Raw genomic sequence first — 15848 nt, 5'->3', positions numbered from 1 at the left:
ACACAGCCACAGAGCGTGTGATTCCGTTTATGTGAAACGTCAGGACAGGCACATCCAAGACAGAAGGTGGGCTCCTGGTTGCCGGGGCGGAGAGTGACTCTGAGTGGAGGTGTGGTTTTGGGAAGGTGATGGAAATGTTCTGGAATTAGAGGTGCTGTTGGCACAACATTGTGAATACACCAAATGCCACGGAATGTTCAGCTGAGGGAGGTAAACATTAAGTTATGCATATTTTACCACAATTAAAAAGTAATAAATCCTGCGATCTACCCTCTTTTCACCACCTCCACCTGGTCCGGGCCAGTCACAGCCTCTGTGGCCCCTCTGTGCCCCTGCACCAGTGGTCAAGCCTCCACACAACATGTCTTTCCCTCTCAGCTCAGTACAAGGGCGCTCTCAGGGTGAAGACCCAGGTCCTGCCCACAGCCCACCCATGAGGCCCTGCAAGGCCTGCCCAGGCCCCTCCTCGCCCTCACTTCACCCCCTTCTCCATCCACTCGCTCACTCCGCTGGACCACCAGGGCCCCTCACTGTTCTCCAGCTCTCCGGGACTCCCCTTCCACAGCGGAGTCTGCCCAGAGGTCTGCTCTTCCTCCAGCGCTTGCTCACACATGAGCTCGTAGCCAGCCCTGGCCCCGAAGCTGCCCTCTCCTAAGCCGCCGCCTCCATCACAGCACACACCTGCTCTCACCCGACAGGAGCCCGCGAGGGCAGGTCTGGGGTCTGATCTGTCCTGTTGTCCCCGCTGCCGAGGCCGGGATCTCCCCCTGGAGGGAAGGGCCCGCCTGCTCCCCAGCACAGGCAGCTGCCAGCCCCGCCTCCGCCGGGCTCTCAGGGCCTCACTGCTGCACTGGCCTCTGCCTCACCCTCAACTCCCCTTTCCCTCTCCCAAAAAAGCTACATAGAGGATGCCTGACAGAGCATGCCCCCCCTGCTTTCAGTCCTGTCAGGTGGAGGTGGCAGCAGTGCCTGCTCTGCCTGAGAACTTCTGTGCAGCTTGCAGCCCCCATACGCCCTCCGTCCCCTGCCCCCATCTCACCGTATGTGGGGACCACCACCCAGGCCAGCTGCGAGGAGGGTGTGGATGCATGTTACCCCTGTCCCCACGAGGCCATGAAATCAGGGACTCAGGCATCCCTCAAAGGCAGCTCACCCAGGCAGGTGGCTCACCACCTGTTTGTGACGTCCAGGCTGTCTGGGGCCTGGTGCAGCTGTCAGCCGGCCCAGCCAGATGGACAGCCGGCCCAGCCAGATGGACAGCCGGCCCTAGCCGTGCACGAGCCCACCCCTGGCACAATGACAGCGATACCGCATTAGATGAGACACAGGCTCCCTGTGCAGCCCCCCAGACCCGCAGGCCGGGGAACACACATTCCTCTGTTGTCTCAACTCCCAGGCGTGGGTCCTACACACAGAGCCAGCTGCTGGGCTCTTCGGCAGCTACACAGGGTGAGGATGTGGTAGGGTAGAACTGTTATTTAAAAAAAGACTCAAGCAAAAATAACATGATGACCAATCGAAGCACACACATCTATGCACACTGTCCTTGCTTGAGGCTATGGCACACAAATGCTGGCATGGGGCAGGTCCCACCCTTCCCCGAATCCAAGCAGGTTCAGCCGATCACCCCTCCCAAATGAAGGCTTTAAAAGCTTGCGATTCCTGTCACCCCAGGCGTGGTGGGGTGGGCCACACCCTTCTCCAATTAGCCTTACACATTTCTGGAACCATCCATAAAACACAAAACAATCCAAAGAAAGTCACAAATACATATATACACATGCACACACATGGCCGGCTGCAGGAACACTAACTGAGGGGCACCTAGGAGCAGAGCCAGAGTGACCTCCATCCCCCCCAGGCCTGCTCTGCCTCTGGCCACACCTGGGTTCACTCGCTCCAATCTCTCCGGGTCTGGAAGAGAGGTGTACCCAGTGTGGCCAGAGGAAAACAGGGTGGGAGCAGGGTCAGAGGGCACCTGGAAAGCTTCCGGGGAACCAGTGGTTGCCCCTCCCCTCGCTCTCCTCTCTGGCTTCCGGGGGTCACAGGCATGGTTGGACAGGACACATGGGGAAGGAACCTGGGAGGAGGGTGAGGCACCCTGAGGCCGCCTAGATCTGTGCACCCAGCAGCCACAGGAACCGCGTCCCGCTGGTGCCAGAGCTCAGCTGTCCCCATCGGTGACAAGGGCAGTGCAGGGTCAGGGCAAGCTCGTGCTGACAAGTGGACCCAACTTCAGTTTTCCGGGAACAAGTCCATCTCGAGATGACCGCCTCTGGTGCACAGCCTGCCTGGGCCTGCTCCCGATGCCTGGCCCTAGCAGTCACTGGGATAGCTGCCAGCGGAGGGACAGCAGAGGTGGCCGCAGAGAGACCTATCGGGAGTGTCCTGTGGATCCACGGGCTGACCTGAACGTCCTGCTGCGGGCCCTCCCCTGGGCATCCAGCTGTTCCTCCCGTCGCAGACGTGGGCAGTGGCAGCACCGGTGAACCCATGCTTCTGGGGGAGCATGCACCTCAACACAGTGACGATGGACACAAAGGGAAGCAGGTGGGGTCCAGGGAGGCGTCCATCCCCATCCGAGTGTAGACGGTCAAAGCCGGGGCCTCGGGGCCACCTCGTGTGAAGGGAGCCGGAACCCCGCATGCCTGGTGGTGCCCAACCACATCCCCCCCAAACACCGCTGACAGGGTTCGCAATGAGGCTTTAATGAGAATCTTCAGGGTCTCTCTGGGCCCGGCTCCCGCCCACCCCGGCTGCTTCCTCTGGGAACATGTGCAGGAAGGAGGGTCATGCACGTGATGACGGTGGTGCTCCTCTGCCCTGATGGCTGGGCCCGTGGTTTACCGGATCCTGGTGAAGAGGTTGAGGACAGACACAGATTCCTGCAGGGCACACAGGAGAGAGAGCTGAGCCCAGAGCTGAGGGGAACAGAGGCTTCGGGCAGAGGAGGAGCACTGAGGAGGCACCACTGTTTCCTGGCGCCCTGGCTGGGGTGCAGAGCAATGCAGGAGCAGCTGGAGGGGATGCAGGCAGGCCGGGGGAGTTACAGCGGAGTCTGAACAGGGCTCTCAGGTGGCAGGGGGGACGGCCCCCAGGACAGGCTGAGGGGATGTGCACGGGGGAACATGTGGCGCTGATACCGACCCACTTTACCTTTGTCGAACGAGTTTTGCTAAAGACATTCCAGAACCTCAGGGTTTCGTCTCCAGCACCAGTGACGATGGCCTCTCCATCAGGGGACATGGCCTGCAGGAGAGACCCCACTGTTCTTGTGCCCTGCAGGTGGTCCCATGAATGGAGTCGATGACGGAGGACAGGGGCGGGGGCTGGGCCCCCACCAAAGCCACAAACTCAGGATGCCCCAGCCCCTACTCTACTCTGTGCACCTGAGCAAAGGACTGACAGGGTAAGCACAGCACATTTCTTCTGGAAAGAAAGAAAACATTTGAGGAGGGATGGAGAGGGCTCCTGTCCGCAGGCCCATGCAAGTAGCTTATCTGATGACCTGTCCTCAGAGGTTTTCTGAGCAGTTGGATGGGGGGGTTGTGCTTCATCATGAAGATAAACTAATGTGTGGAGACTCTCAGGAGGGCACAGCTGCCCTTCCTTACAGAGCTGGGAGTTCAAGAAAGTAGATTCAAAGTGATGACACAATTAATGTTTGAAAGCAGAAGATGGGAGCTGGCCTGGACGACCCAACCCCGCCCCACAGGCCCAGGTCGGGGAGGCTGCCAACTGAATGTGCACCCTGCCTTCCGGGGGCCCAGTGCTGGGCCTGGGCCCACAGTGCGGACTCACCAGGTACAGAACTCGGTAGGAGTGCCCGGTCAGCTTGGCCACCTGGGTCAGGGACGGGTACTTCCAGACCAGGATCTGGTTCTGTGAGTAGCCGTGTGTGCTAACCTGCGGGGGTAGAAGGCACTGTCAGAACCCCAGGACTCAGATCAAGCTGTCCATCCCCGATACACCTACTGAAGAGCAAGGACACCTGGGACCTGCCCAGCCCCTTGCCTCCAAACTTTGCTTGATGATGAAGGTGACAGGGAGCTACACTGTACCCAGAGCTCAGCCAGCCTCTGCTGGCGGTCGCAGGCATGGACACCCAGATTAGAGGCAGATCAGATTCACCCTAGGACCCCAGGGAAGGCATTGCAGGGGCCCAGGGTTTCTGCTCCAGAACCTTCTCGTGCACACCGCAAAGCCCTGCCATGGCACTCACCAGCTCATTGGCGTGCTTGGACCAGGCCAGGTTGCACACCTGGGAGCCTGTGTCGATGCACTGCAGTGGCTGCCCTGTGAGCGTGTTCCAGAAGCGGATGCAGCGGTCGGCCGTGCCACCGCCGGATGCCAGCAGCCCGTGCTGATGCGGGGACCAGGCTATGGCTTTCACGGCTGCCAGGTGCTCTGTGTACTGCTGCACGGGACTCAGACTCGAGTGGTTCCAGACCAGCAGCTGGGGGCGGGGGTTGGGGTGGCAGCAGCTGTTAGGCCTCCAGCGGCTGTCGCCCCTGGGCAAGCCCTCAAGGGGAGGATGAACGGCTTCACTCCAACCCATCATGGTCCTCCCTCAGGGCACACCCTGTCACCCCTGCTCTGTGGATGAGGGCTGGCTGAGTAGGTGGGATAATCCCCTGGAATATGAGGGGCCCAGGGCACCTACCTTGTTGTCATTGCCTCCTGAGGCAAGGAGCTGGTGGTCTGTGGACCACTTGAGCCCGCACACCTCCTGCCGGTGGCCCTGCAGCCGCCGCTCCGACTGCAGGGGCGGGGTGCGGATGTCCCTTTGCAGGATCATGCGATCCCGGCTCCCAGATGAGAGCTGATCGGCATTCCAGGCCAGCGCTCCTGGAGACCAGACAGGAGGCAGGGTGAGGCCGAGGCCTGGCCTCTCGGACACAGGGTGCGCTGGGAATCACGCCCACCCACTGGGATTACCACCCCACCAGGACCCTGGGCTCCTCACCGACTCGGGCCGTGTGGCCTTCTAGCATGGAGAGCTTCTTTCCCGCGGCTGCATCCCAGATCTGCACAAAGCCCTTGTGTGTGCCGACGGCCACCAGGTTCCCCTAGGACAGTGGTCGGCAAACTCATTAGGCAACAGAGCCAAACATCAACAGCACAAGGATTGAAATTTCTTTCGAGAGCCACATTTTTTTTTTTTTTTTTTTTTTTTTAGTTCTTTTATGTTTATTGGTTGTTTTTTTTTTTGTTGTTGTTGTTTTTTTAAATCAATCTTTATTGTTCATATTATTACAAAGGTTCCTCATTTCTTCCCCCCTCCACCAGGTTCCCACCCCACCCTCTGCCCTCTCCCCATCCCCCATTGTCCTCATCCATAGGTGCACAGTTTATGTTCAGTCTCTTCCTCCCTCCCTTTCCCCGATAGTAAATCCCTTTTCAGATAGTAAATCTGTTACTTAGCATTTTCTCATATCAATAATACCCACATGCCCAATGATACACTTCACACAAAAGACATTTCCAAATAGGTCAACCAGCCTCATCCAGGCCCCACCCAAGGCACTCACAGATCAACACCCCAGCGCTATACTAATTCAACACATCCAGATCTAAGCCTTCATCACTTGATTCAGCAGACCCTCAAGTTCCCGCAAAAGTTTCCAGCCATGTCTGAGAGGCAGCCGTGGGCAGGGACAGGCGAGGAGCGAGCTGTTTTGGGCCTGGCTGCTCCGGGCCTGGCCTCTGTTGCTCTGGTTCGTTCCACAACCAGCTGCTCCGGGTCTGGTCACTGCCGCTCCCGACCTAGTTGCTCTGGACTTGGCTGTTACTGCTACAGGCCTGGCCGCACCCGACCCGGCTGCTCTGGGTCCGGTTGCTCCGGTCCCGGCCACTCCGGGCCTGGCCGCTCCCAGCCTGTCAGCCGCTGTTCCGGGCCTGGCCGCACCAGACCCGGCTGCTCCGGGCCTGGCCGCTCCCAGCCTGACAGCCACTGCTCCGGGCCTGGCCGCTCCCAGCCTGGCAGCCGCTGCTCCTGGCCTGGCCGCACAAGACCCGGCTGCTCCGGGCCTGGCCGCTCCCAGCCTGGCAACTGCTGCTCCGGGCCTGGCCGCTCCCAGCCTGGCAGCCGCTGCTCCGGGCCTGGCCATACGAGACCCGGCTGCTCCGGGCCTGGCCGCTCCCAGCCTGGCAGCCGCTGGAGAGCCACATTTTTTAAACTTAAACTTCTTCTAACGCCACTTCTTCAAAATAGACTCGCCCAGGCCGTGGTATTTTGTGGAAGAGCCACACTCAAGGGGCCAAAGAGCCGCATGTGGCTCTCGAGCCGCAGTTTTCCGATCATGGCCCTAGGACCAAGGACCTGGGTGAGAGCAGGCATCGGGCCCTGGTGTGAGGACCCAGCCTCCCTGGTTTCTGCTCTAACTGCTCCTTGCATGTCCCTTCTCATCAAGGTGACACCCATCTTGTCCTGGAACTTACTGGGGAGATGGTCACACACACATGGGTTTGTCAAAATCAGCAAACACATTTAAGACCCATGCACTTCAATGTGTGAACTTGCCTGCCCGAGCCTGGCCTGCCTCCTGGCTGGGTGAAGGATGGGGCTCTGAAAGGACTGAGGTAACGCTATGTCTGTGGGGGGAGTCCTGCCAGCAACCCTGTCACTGTAACCGTCTCTACCAGGTGGGGACAGGCAGGACGCAGACGTCACGCTGGGTCTCCCAGACCCCCAAACAGGGACCCTTGCCAGCAAAGCGCAGTCAGACCTCCCCTGCCCAGCCCCGCCCAGCCCAGGAATGAACCCTGTATACTAACCCGCTCCGACCAGCCCACGGAAGTCACCGAGTCCCCTTCCACAGAGAGGTCACAGAGGCGGGTCACCTGGGGGAAGGAGGGAGCGGTCGGTGTGAGCTGACGTGCTGCCCGCTGATCCTTCAAGGCCCCAACTGTTCACTCGTTCATTCATCCATCCGTTTATTCACTCAGTCACCCCTCAGGCCTATGGGCCCTGGGGTTAATGCTGGGGCCTGAGATAATGGTGCTGGGGTGCCCAGGAGGCTGCCGGCTGCAAGGGGACACATGCAGCACAGGGGTGAGTGACTGGAAAGTCTGGGGAGGTGACGAGGGCACCACACACCGGGGGTGCCTCTCTCTCTAGGGGGCATCACACCTTCTTTTGGTGATTAATGCATCACTACTCGCATTAACCTCTGAAGGCCTCCCACCCTGCAGGCGTGTCTGAGCCTGTGGCGGGCCTAGCCGCACCTCAGAGAGTGCTGGTGGGGCAGCCCCCAGGCTCAGCCAAACCGGACACCCATTCCCCCTCCTCTGCAGACACAGGGAGAGTGTAAGGACTACTGGTCATTGCAGGAGACAGCCCGCAGCAGAAGGGCCTCCACTCGTACCTGCTGACTTTCCTGAGTCCAGTCTGTACTTGGAGGGTGGGCCTCAGGTGGGAGAGGTTGGCCAGGCGCTACCCCAGGCTCACTTATTCTTCACATGGGCCAGCCCGACTCGCTGACAGAGGAAGCCACCCACACCCCTGAGGCACACACACATGCGAGCACTTGACCACACACTTGTAGGCACTGCAGCACCCACCTGGCTGGTGCAGGCGCTCCACAGGTACACGCAGGTGCCCAGCCCCACACTGAGCACATTGAGAGATGACCAGTCCACCAGGTTCAGGTAGAAGTCGTCCTGCAACTCGGGTGCATCCAGAACCTTGAAGGGGATCTTGGAGATCTTGCGGGTGGGTTTCCGTGGCGAGCGCAGTAACTTCTGGCTATAGGGAGAGCCCCAGACGGTGATTTTCTGTCAGTCAGCCACGTGGTTATCATTCCTCTCTGGCTGATGTTACTAGCCCTGGCTCACACTGGTTCTTGGCATATCCCCTCCCGCTCCTCTTGCCCTTCTGCCTGCAAGATCCCAAAACTGTGGGTGACCCCAGGCACACAGGCCCTTTGCCCTTGGGTGTCTGGCCACCCCAAGCCTCAACAGCCACCCCGTCCCCTCTGCTTGGCACCTCCTCCAGAGAGCCCTCCCTGACTCCCTCTCCCCCAGTCTGGACCCAAAGCCTTCAGGCTGACAGTGCGCCCCAGAGAGCGGTCCTAGGGCTTATGCAGCTCTCACTGTACGGCCTGGCTGCTCACCCTGCCCTGTCCCACCCTCAGACCCTGAACTCACCTTTTGTTACTGACTGGCGACAAGGAGTAGGGAGACACATCATTTCCGTCATCAGGGCTCGAGCGCTTGGTACTGAGGGAATACTGGAGGGAGCATGGACAATACCTACTGAGTGGACACTGGCCCACAGCTCAGGAACCTCAGACTCAGAGCTTGGGTGCCCTGAGCTCCTGGTGGTTAGGTGGAAGAGTGAGGGTGGTACTCGCCATAACTAGAAGACTCTAACTAGGGGTGTCCTGGGTTCCGGAAACTCAGAAAAGCAAACCAGGACCCCTCTAGGTGTGACTGCCAGCAGGCTCCTGCCCCCTCAGAGCCACCAGCCCCTCAGCCATCCTGAAGTCAGGCTCTTTTCAACTCTGCCAGGGGCCCCGATGACCCGGGATGGCTTGGGCATGCTCTGTGGGGTGGCTCTGCTGAGGTCACTGTCCCTTCACCCTGCACCTGAGCACCTGCCCCAGCAGATGCCAACGAGCGCCACAGGGCGAGCCTCAGGGCTAAAGGGGCCTGGCCCTGCCTTCTCCCACCCTCTCTGGGGTTCAAGGCCCCCTGCAGGGCTGGAGTGTGGAGGAGGAGGAACCCAGGGGGGCTGGTCTCCTGGAGGAGCCTCCACGCAGCACAGAAGGCAGGGATGAGGCTGAGCCTGGACCAATCATGGAGAATAGGGTTCTCTATCCTCAGCAGGAAGCATCGGTCAGTGCGGGCATGGCCGGCAGGCTCACCGTGAACAGGCCCTTCTTCTCGGGCGTGGAAGGCTGCAGCCTGCGGTCCTCCGTCTGCGGGTCCTGCACCTTCTCAATGCCGGCCCCTAGCAGCTCATTCTTCAGCAGGGCGGAGTAGGCCAGGCCATCTGCCGGCACCAAACACAGTGAGAGGCTGGGACCAGGCGAGGGGGTGAAAGGGAGAGGGTGTCTGTGGCCCTGACTCCTCACCTTTGCCATTGTCCGAGGTGGCGTCCTTGGCTTTGCGGTTCTGGCTGGGAGACTTCTCATTTTCCTGCGGGAGAGGGGAGGAGGGTGAGCCGGAATGGCGTGGCCGGCCGCAGGCTTCTTCCCCGCCCGCCCTGTCCTCTGTCCTCACATTGATCCTGTGGAAGTTGACGCTCCAGTTGGCGCCCGCTCTGGAGGGGATGAAGCGGTCCCCGTGCTTGCTGGGGGAGGACACGGGGGAGTTGGTAGGTGTCAGGGTCCGTCGCATCTCTGAGACCTAAAAGGATGGCAGGGGGAGTGGGTGCCTCAGAGCCACAGCCTGACCCGCCCACCCTGCTGCTGCTGCCTTTGGTCTCTAGCCACGGACCCAGGGGTTCCGTCTTGGAAACCAAGGGGCAGAGGTAAAACATTTGGGTAAATAACTCATTGCTGGACCTGCTGGCAGCTTTGCGAGGCAAAAAGAGGCCAGGGAGCAATAGAGCCCCAGACATCAGCACGCGACAAGGGGCTTTATATTTCTAAGCGGCCACAGGACCAGAAAGCTGACCGTGAGAACCTGCGGGCCCGCCGCCTATATTCCTGCCCATGGGGCTATCTTCTCCCAGAGAGCAACAGCTCAACCACCCGAACCCGAACCGGGACGTGAAGGGGGTGTGCAGCTTCCAGCCAACCCTCTGGCGAATGTCCTTCATCTATAAGCCATCTGCTGGGGGCTGAACTGTGTCCTCCAAAAGCAAACGCTGAAGTCCGAGGCTCTAAAACGAATGCCTGGTATCCTCATTAGAGTCAGAGATACCGACACAGAAAGGGGAACGTGAAATGAGGCAGAGACCGAAGTGATGGATCTAAAAGCCAAGGACAGCTGGCCAAACCAGAAGGATCTCCCCCAGACCCCTCAGCCCGGTCTCCCTGCCCCACAGGCTCCTGGTCCCAGGACCCTGACCTCCTCCCACGTCAGCCTGGCCAGCCCAGGCCAGCTCTCCTGCACAGGCTGGGGCCGGGGCTGAGCCCCAGCTCTGTGGTGTTGGGAAAATGGAAGGTGGCTCACATGCCCTCATCCCCCAGTCAGTCCTGAATGGCCCAAGAGCAGAGCTGGTGCCTCTGCAGGCCAGGGCACAGGCCAGTAAGGAAGGGGCCTCCGGCAGGAGGGGGAGGTGCGCTGCGGCTCTGGTGGCCGGGGTGCCGCCATGGGGGAGGAGCTCTGGGGGAGGATGTGTTTCCCACCTGCACAGCACCTCCCTCTTCTGCTGAGGGCTGAAGCCCCGTGGTCAGCCATACCCCTCACCCCGTCTCCCCACCAGCTGCACCGGGCCAGGCCAGCACTGGCAGGGTGACCACCGCTACTCACACACGGCATCGTGTTCTCGTTCTGGATGACAATCTGCCGAAGGAGGCGCCGCTCATAGTCCTGGTCCATGGTGAGGCAGGGCAGGGGCAGCTGCCGGCCACGTCAGGCCACCACGTCCAGCAGCCAAAGTCAGGAAGGGGATGCACAGCTCAGCACCAGGGGGCAGCGGCCACACCAGCACCTGGGTACCACAGAGCACTGCTCAGCACCGGCCAAGTTTCCCTACCGTGTGGCAGGTCCTCCCTCCCAGCGGCCCAGAGCTTGGGCGTGGCCTACCCCACAGGCCTTGGGAGTCACGGGGAGACACAACCTGGACAAACAGGACTCTCCCTGCTTCCTCTGGGGGGCCTTCTGTCAGGACCCTTCACTTCTGTCCTGGTTAGGGCAAGGCTGCCCCTCCCCCGACTCCCAAGGGCTTACCCCAAGTCCCGCTCCTCCAACCCAGGCCTCCATCTCATTGCCTCTTATTTCAGACCCTGAGACCAGGAGCCATCCAAGGAACCCTGGCTCCTTGGCTCCCGGCCCAAGAAGGAGGCATGGGGCTGGGCATGGGTTGGGGCTGTACCAGGGAGGGTGCATACACTCCACAGGAATCTGCCAGGGCTCACTGGAGCCCAGGCCCTGTGCAGGCACTTGAACCCCAGGGCCAGGCAGACCAGGCTGTGACCCAGGGAAATTGACCTCCAGCTTCCAGCTTCTGCCCAGCTCCCACTGGGGAGGCCTCTCCAGGAAGGGGAGGGAGAGATCACCAGCAAAAGGAGGCTGAGGACAATGTTCTAGAGTAGGGGTGTCGAGCTCAATCAGAGAAGGGGCCAAAATCTAAAATCCAGCCTAAATCGTGGGCCGAATGGTTTACTGAACAGTCATAAACTGACAATGTCATAAACTGACAGCGGAGTGCAGTGATGACAGCGCGGTGCGGGCCACATTGCAAGGCCTGGCGGGCTGGATTTGGTCCGCGGGCCTTCTGTTTGACACATGTGTTCTAGAGGGAAGGGCGATCTGAGGAAGAAGGGCTTTCTGCCTCCCGGGCTGGGGCAGAGTGAGTGGCAGCTCAGAAAGGAGGGCAGTTCTTTATGGCAGGGATGGCAAACCGAGACCCGGGGACAACCCAGGCCCACAGCCACACTCTGGCTGCTTTCAGAAGAAAGCGTTGGCCAGTCCAGCCTCCCCTCAAGGCACAGCAGAGTGTGGAGGGTAATGCAGGTTTCCAGGACAGAGCCTGACACAGAAGAGGTTCAGCAGACTGCAGCTTCTTGCTGTGGGCCTGCCCTGGGCCCCAGAACCCTGGCCGTCACTGGCCCTCTACTCCTCTGGCTGGAGCCCAAAGGTCCGCCTAAATTCTATTCCCAAATCCCCGGATGGCCTCTCTGATGAACTGCTGGCCCATCCCGGGGGCCATGCAGACTGTGTGGCTGCAGCACCAGCTCCAGCCCGTCAGGTACTTGTCCCTCACAGGTCGTCACCCCACACACGGGAACGCCTTGAGGGGGCCCAGTCCCGAAGCCAGGTGCTTGGTCTGAACGCAGGACACAGCCATGGCTCCCAGTGTGTTCCCGCCACCTTCCACATTAGTGAGCTTGCATGTTTTATCTCATGCTCTCCCCACCCCCCAGCATCGAGATCTAGGTGTCACACCCTCATGCAGATGAAGATGTGAAGGCTGAGTGAGGGGCACCAGTGCGCCCATGGCCCGCCCTCACAGCCTGGGCTCCTGTGAGTCTGAGCTAGCTTGGAGCCCCAAGCCGCACTGTCCAGACCTCAGTAGACCGGCTTTGATGAGAAAAGTAGGACAGCAGCACCCCAGCACCCCTCAATCTTGGGTAAACCTCTGGGAGCAGCCATCCCTTCTTGGCTCCATTCTTCCTGCTCCCTCCACCTACCCTGCTGTAACGTTTTGGTCCACTGTAGCCCAGGACAGTCTCATGAGGGGGCTGATGATGGCTTCAGGCCTTCCTTGCCTCATCCTCAACCTCCTCCAACTTCCTGCCAGCCTAGCCTGGCCCTGCCTGCTCCAAGTCCACCATTGGCTTCCCCAGAGCGTACCTGACCTCCCTCCCCCTCCAGATTCTCCCAAAGCCCAGGCCTTGCCCAGCAAAACCCACACACATGTGCCCTCACCACACTTGACCACTCCTGTGGCAGCACGGCCGCACTTGGGCACAGAGATGCCTGGGTCTGTCTGAGAGTCTGTCCCAAGCGGAGACTCCCGTTCAAAGGACAGTTTCCCAAGGGCAGACCCAAATCATCCCGCCCACGGCACCAGGCTGCATGCAAACAGAGCTGGGCTCTAGGTCCACCCTGACCGAGCACCCTGTGAGTGGGGTTCACAGGGGCTAGACACAAAAGGAGCAGCCATGGCTCCATTCTGTAAGTTCCAACAGTCAGTGGGCACTTTCCCAGATGTGGACCAGTTGGCCGTACCCACCACTTTGCAGACAGAAAAAAAAAAAAAAAAAAAAAAAGCAGCTCAGAGAGGCTGCTAACTTTCCCCACCGGCCATGCCTGGGCCACGTTTGCCACCCGCCAGTGAGCTCTCAGGAGATAAGGTGGTGGAAGTCTTGGTCACTGTTCGTAGCAGCTGGCCCTCTCCATGGCTTCCAAACAAGCCAGACAGTGAGAGCTCACTCTCCCCAGGCAGGCAGGCAGGCTCAGGGCCGTGGGTCTGGGGAATGAGAGGCCTCCCCAGGAAAGGACCCCAGGGCCTCATATCAGGGACTGGGCACACTATGGGTGACAGTCAGGTAAACCTCTTGGCCCAGATGAATTCACTCCCCACGGAGACCACCTCCATCCACAGACCAGTGGCACCACGCGGAGGCCGGCAGGGTGCCACTAGCTTAGATGCACTCTGCACGTCAAACATTAAGCAGAGCCCCAGATGCTGCAGTCATCTCAAGAGACACAGAGTGAAAGACAGGTTTCCCAGGACAAGTTACGAGGTGAAGTCCATGCAGCTGGTGGTGTGCGGAATGAGTCCAGAGCGAATGTCCAGAGTGGCACACCCGCCTGTCATCAGAGCAGGTGCCCCTTCTGCCCGCTACACTCTGATGTGGCCACTTACAGAAGCCCATGCAGTGGGCAGCGTCTCACCATTAGACATGGAGCCTGGGGGCCAGAGAGGTTCCAGACTGCCCACATGTGTAGGGCCTAGTCCCTAGATCCGTGGACATGTCACCTCATGTGGCAACAGGAACTTCGCAGATAAAATTAAGCCAAGGCCCCTGAGATCGGGGATGATCCTAGTCCCCAAAGGGCAGTGTCAACACAGGGTCCTTGTAAAAGAGAGGCATCAGGGTCGGAGTGAATGACGGAAGAGCTGTGCTGCTGGCTGTGAAGATGGGGGAAGGGCCGAGTGCCCAGGATACGGTGCCTCTAGGAGCTAGAAATGTCCAGAAATTATTTTCTGCTGGAGCCTCGCAAAGGACCAGAGGTGCCCACACCTAAGTTTAGTCCCATATTGGACCTCCCGAACTACAGAGATAATTTTGTGGGTCTCTTTTTGTTTTTTAATTTTAATTTTTGCTAATCCTCCCTCAAGGATATTTTCCCATTGCTTTTTAGAGAGAGTGGAAAGGAAGGGGAGAGACAAAGAGAAAGAAACTCCGATGTGAGACAGACACATCCAGTGGCTGCCGCCTGCACTAGTCCCAACCAGGGCAGGGGATTGAGCCTGCAACTGAGGTACATGACCTTGACAGGAATCAAACCTGGGACCCTTCCGTCCACGGGCTGACACTATTCAGAGACAAGCCGACGAGGGCCATTTCTGTTGTTTTAAGCCACAAGTTTGTGGTGACTTGTTACAGCAGCTGCAGGACACACACTAGGACAGGGCAGAGAAGGCAGTGGCCACGCTGGGGCCTCCTTCATGGGTCCTCCTGGGGGTGGCTGCTGAGAGGGATCCTAAGATGCTTGTGCTCAACACAGGCCTTTTCTCTGCCCAGCCCCACGTGGCCCACTGTGGATAGCCAGCCAATCCTCTGTCTCCATCCTCCCCTCTCTCCATAACCCCATTCCCACCGCCCTGACTCCCAAGACCGCTTCGTCTGCCCGAGAGGCAGTGGGTCTTCGTTCTGCCAAAAGGCACATTTGCTGATTGTCTGCCCAGAGGCCTGAGGCAGGTACCAGGGTTAAGCAGGCAAGAAGATGGGACATGGTCCCACCCTCCTGAGCTCCTTTTGTATCAGGAGCAGCAAGCCAGAAACATGGACCTAGATGAAGAACAATTCTGGGCGGTGGTACCTGCTCCCAGGAAGCACATTTTTTGGTTAAAATATATTTTATTGAGTTTTTACAGAGAGGAAAGGAGAGGGACAGGGAGTTAGAAACATCGATGAGAGAGAATCATCGATCAGCTGCCTCCTGCACACCATCCACTGGGGATGTGCCTGCAACCAAGGTACATGCCCTTGACCGGAATCGAACCTGGGACTGACGCTCTATCCACTGAGCCAAACTGGTTTTGGCAGGAAGCACATTTTGAAGTGGCTCCAACATTCAGCTGTCAAAGTAAGGGCAAGTTGGAGGGAGTGGAGAGGACACTGGAACCCAGCACCCAGCCTGGAATGTGTCTCCCAGACCAGGCACCCACAGAGGGGCCCACGGGACACCGGGAGTGGAGGGGCTCCACACTAACCCATCCCAGGCTCTGACCCGGTAAATGCAGGTAACACCCCAATGGGTGAGCCTTCCTGCTGGCCAGCAGGATGTCACTCTTCTCTCTAAATGGACCTGCTGCCTTTGGAAGCACCCTCCCCAGACTCACCATATCAGGTTTTCTTGAGGAGGAGGTGGAGGTAGACAGACAAACGGGCACATGTGGAGAAGCATGGGCCTTGGCTGGAAAGTCTGTAAGGAGGATTCCCTGAAAGGTCAGAGGTCTCTGGGGGACCTCTCTGAAGGTGGCAGACCCTGCCCTGACTTTCCCAAACAAGTCTGAGCCCCCGGGTGTGTGCTTACACATGTCCTTGCTTAAAAGACAATACAGACGCATGTGTCTTCTCAAGGTCGCTTACCCTGCTGATAGCATCTAACAGTTAATTTTAGTACAAGCTGCTGTTACAAGAAAAGCCTAAGGAGGCAGGCAATCGAGGCTGTTTTGGGCTCTTATGCCAACCAATCCCTTAGCCTCTCTTCCACAGAAACATGCGTCAGAGTAATCATTCATGTGTCACTCAGGATCTGCTGGTCAATCCCGGCAGGCACAGACCAAGATCTCAGGAGAGTGATAACTACAGGTCCAGTCAGCCACAAATTCACACCCAAACCTGGGAAACACAAACACACAACCAGGCCTGCCCACCAGCCCAGGGACACTGCTCCAGCCTGACCTTGGAACCAAGGCCTGGAGCTCAGCCAGTGTGTAAACTGGCTCATTCCAGAGAGCTGAGACCTCAAGGGACACCGAGCTTCAGCTGGGGACT

General features: G+C 59.0%; 2 protein-coding genes across 4 annotated transcripts in view; both read right to left on the bottom strand.

The window, feature by feature from the left end:
• The window catches only part of NFIC (nuclear factor I C), a 217517-nt gene that overhangs the window by 58676 nt on the left and 142993 nt on the right, over window positions 1-15848 (bottom strand). The window lies entirely within an intron of this gene.
• The window catches only part of FZR1 (fizzy and cell division cycle 20 related 1), a 36036-nt gene continuing 20199 nt past the window's right edge, over window positions 12-15848 (bottom strand). For 2 of the 3 annotated variants that reach the window (XM_084883525.1, XM_084883524.1), the window contains exons 2-14: window positions 10423-10603; window positions 9226-9351; window positions 9078-9141; window positions 8868-8995; window positions 8149-8231; window positions 7564-7747; window positions 6778-6843; window positions 4967-5069; window positions 4664-4848; window positions 4223-4456; window positions 3802-3906; window positions 3148-3249; window positions 12-2885 (exon numbers count right to left, since the gene is read on the bottom strand). In XM_084883525.1, the coding sequence (XP_084739651.1) occupies window positions 2844-2885; window positions 3148-3249; window positions 3802-3906; window positions 4223-4456; window positions 4664-4848; window positions 4967-5069; window positions 6778-6843; window positions 7564-7747; window positions 8149-8231; window positions 8868-8995; window positions 9078-9141; window positions 9226-9351; window positions 10423-10491 (1491 nt within the window). In that variant the 5' untranslated portion in view covers window positions 10492-10603 and the 3' untranslated portion in view covers window positions 12-2843. The remainder of the gene's footprint in view (window positions 2886-3147; window positions 3250-3801; window positions 3907-4222; window positions 4457-4663; window positions 4849-4966; window positions 5070-6777; window positions 6844-7563; window positions 7748-8148; window positions 8232-8867; window positions 8996-9077; window positions 9142-9225; window positions 9352-10422; window positions 10604-15848) is intronic. The other variant, XM_084883526.1, reaches the window with a different exon arrangement.

Source organism: Pipistrellus hanaki (assembly GCF_964339955.1).
Source record: "Pipistrellus hanaki genome assembly, chromosome: 5".
In the NCBI taxonomy this organism is placed as follows: Eukaryota; Metazoa; Chordata; class Mammalia; order Chiroptera; family Vespertilionidae; genus Pipistrellus; species Pipistrellus hanaki.
This window is presented reverse-complemented; position numbering and strand designations above follow the sequence as displayed.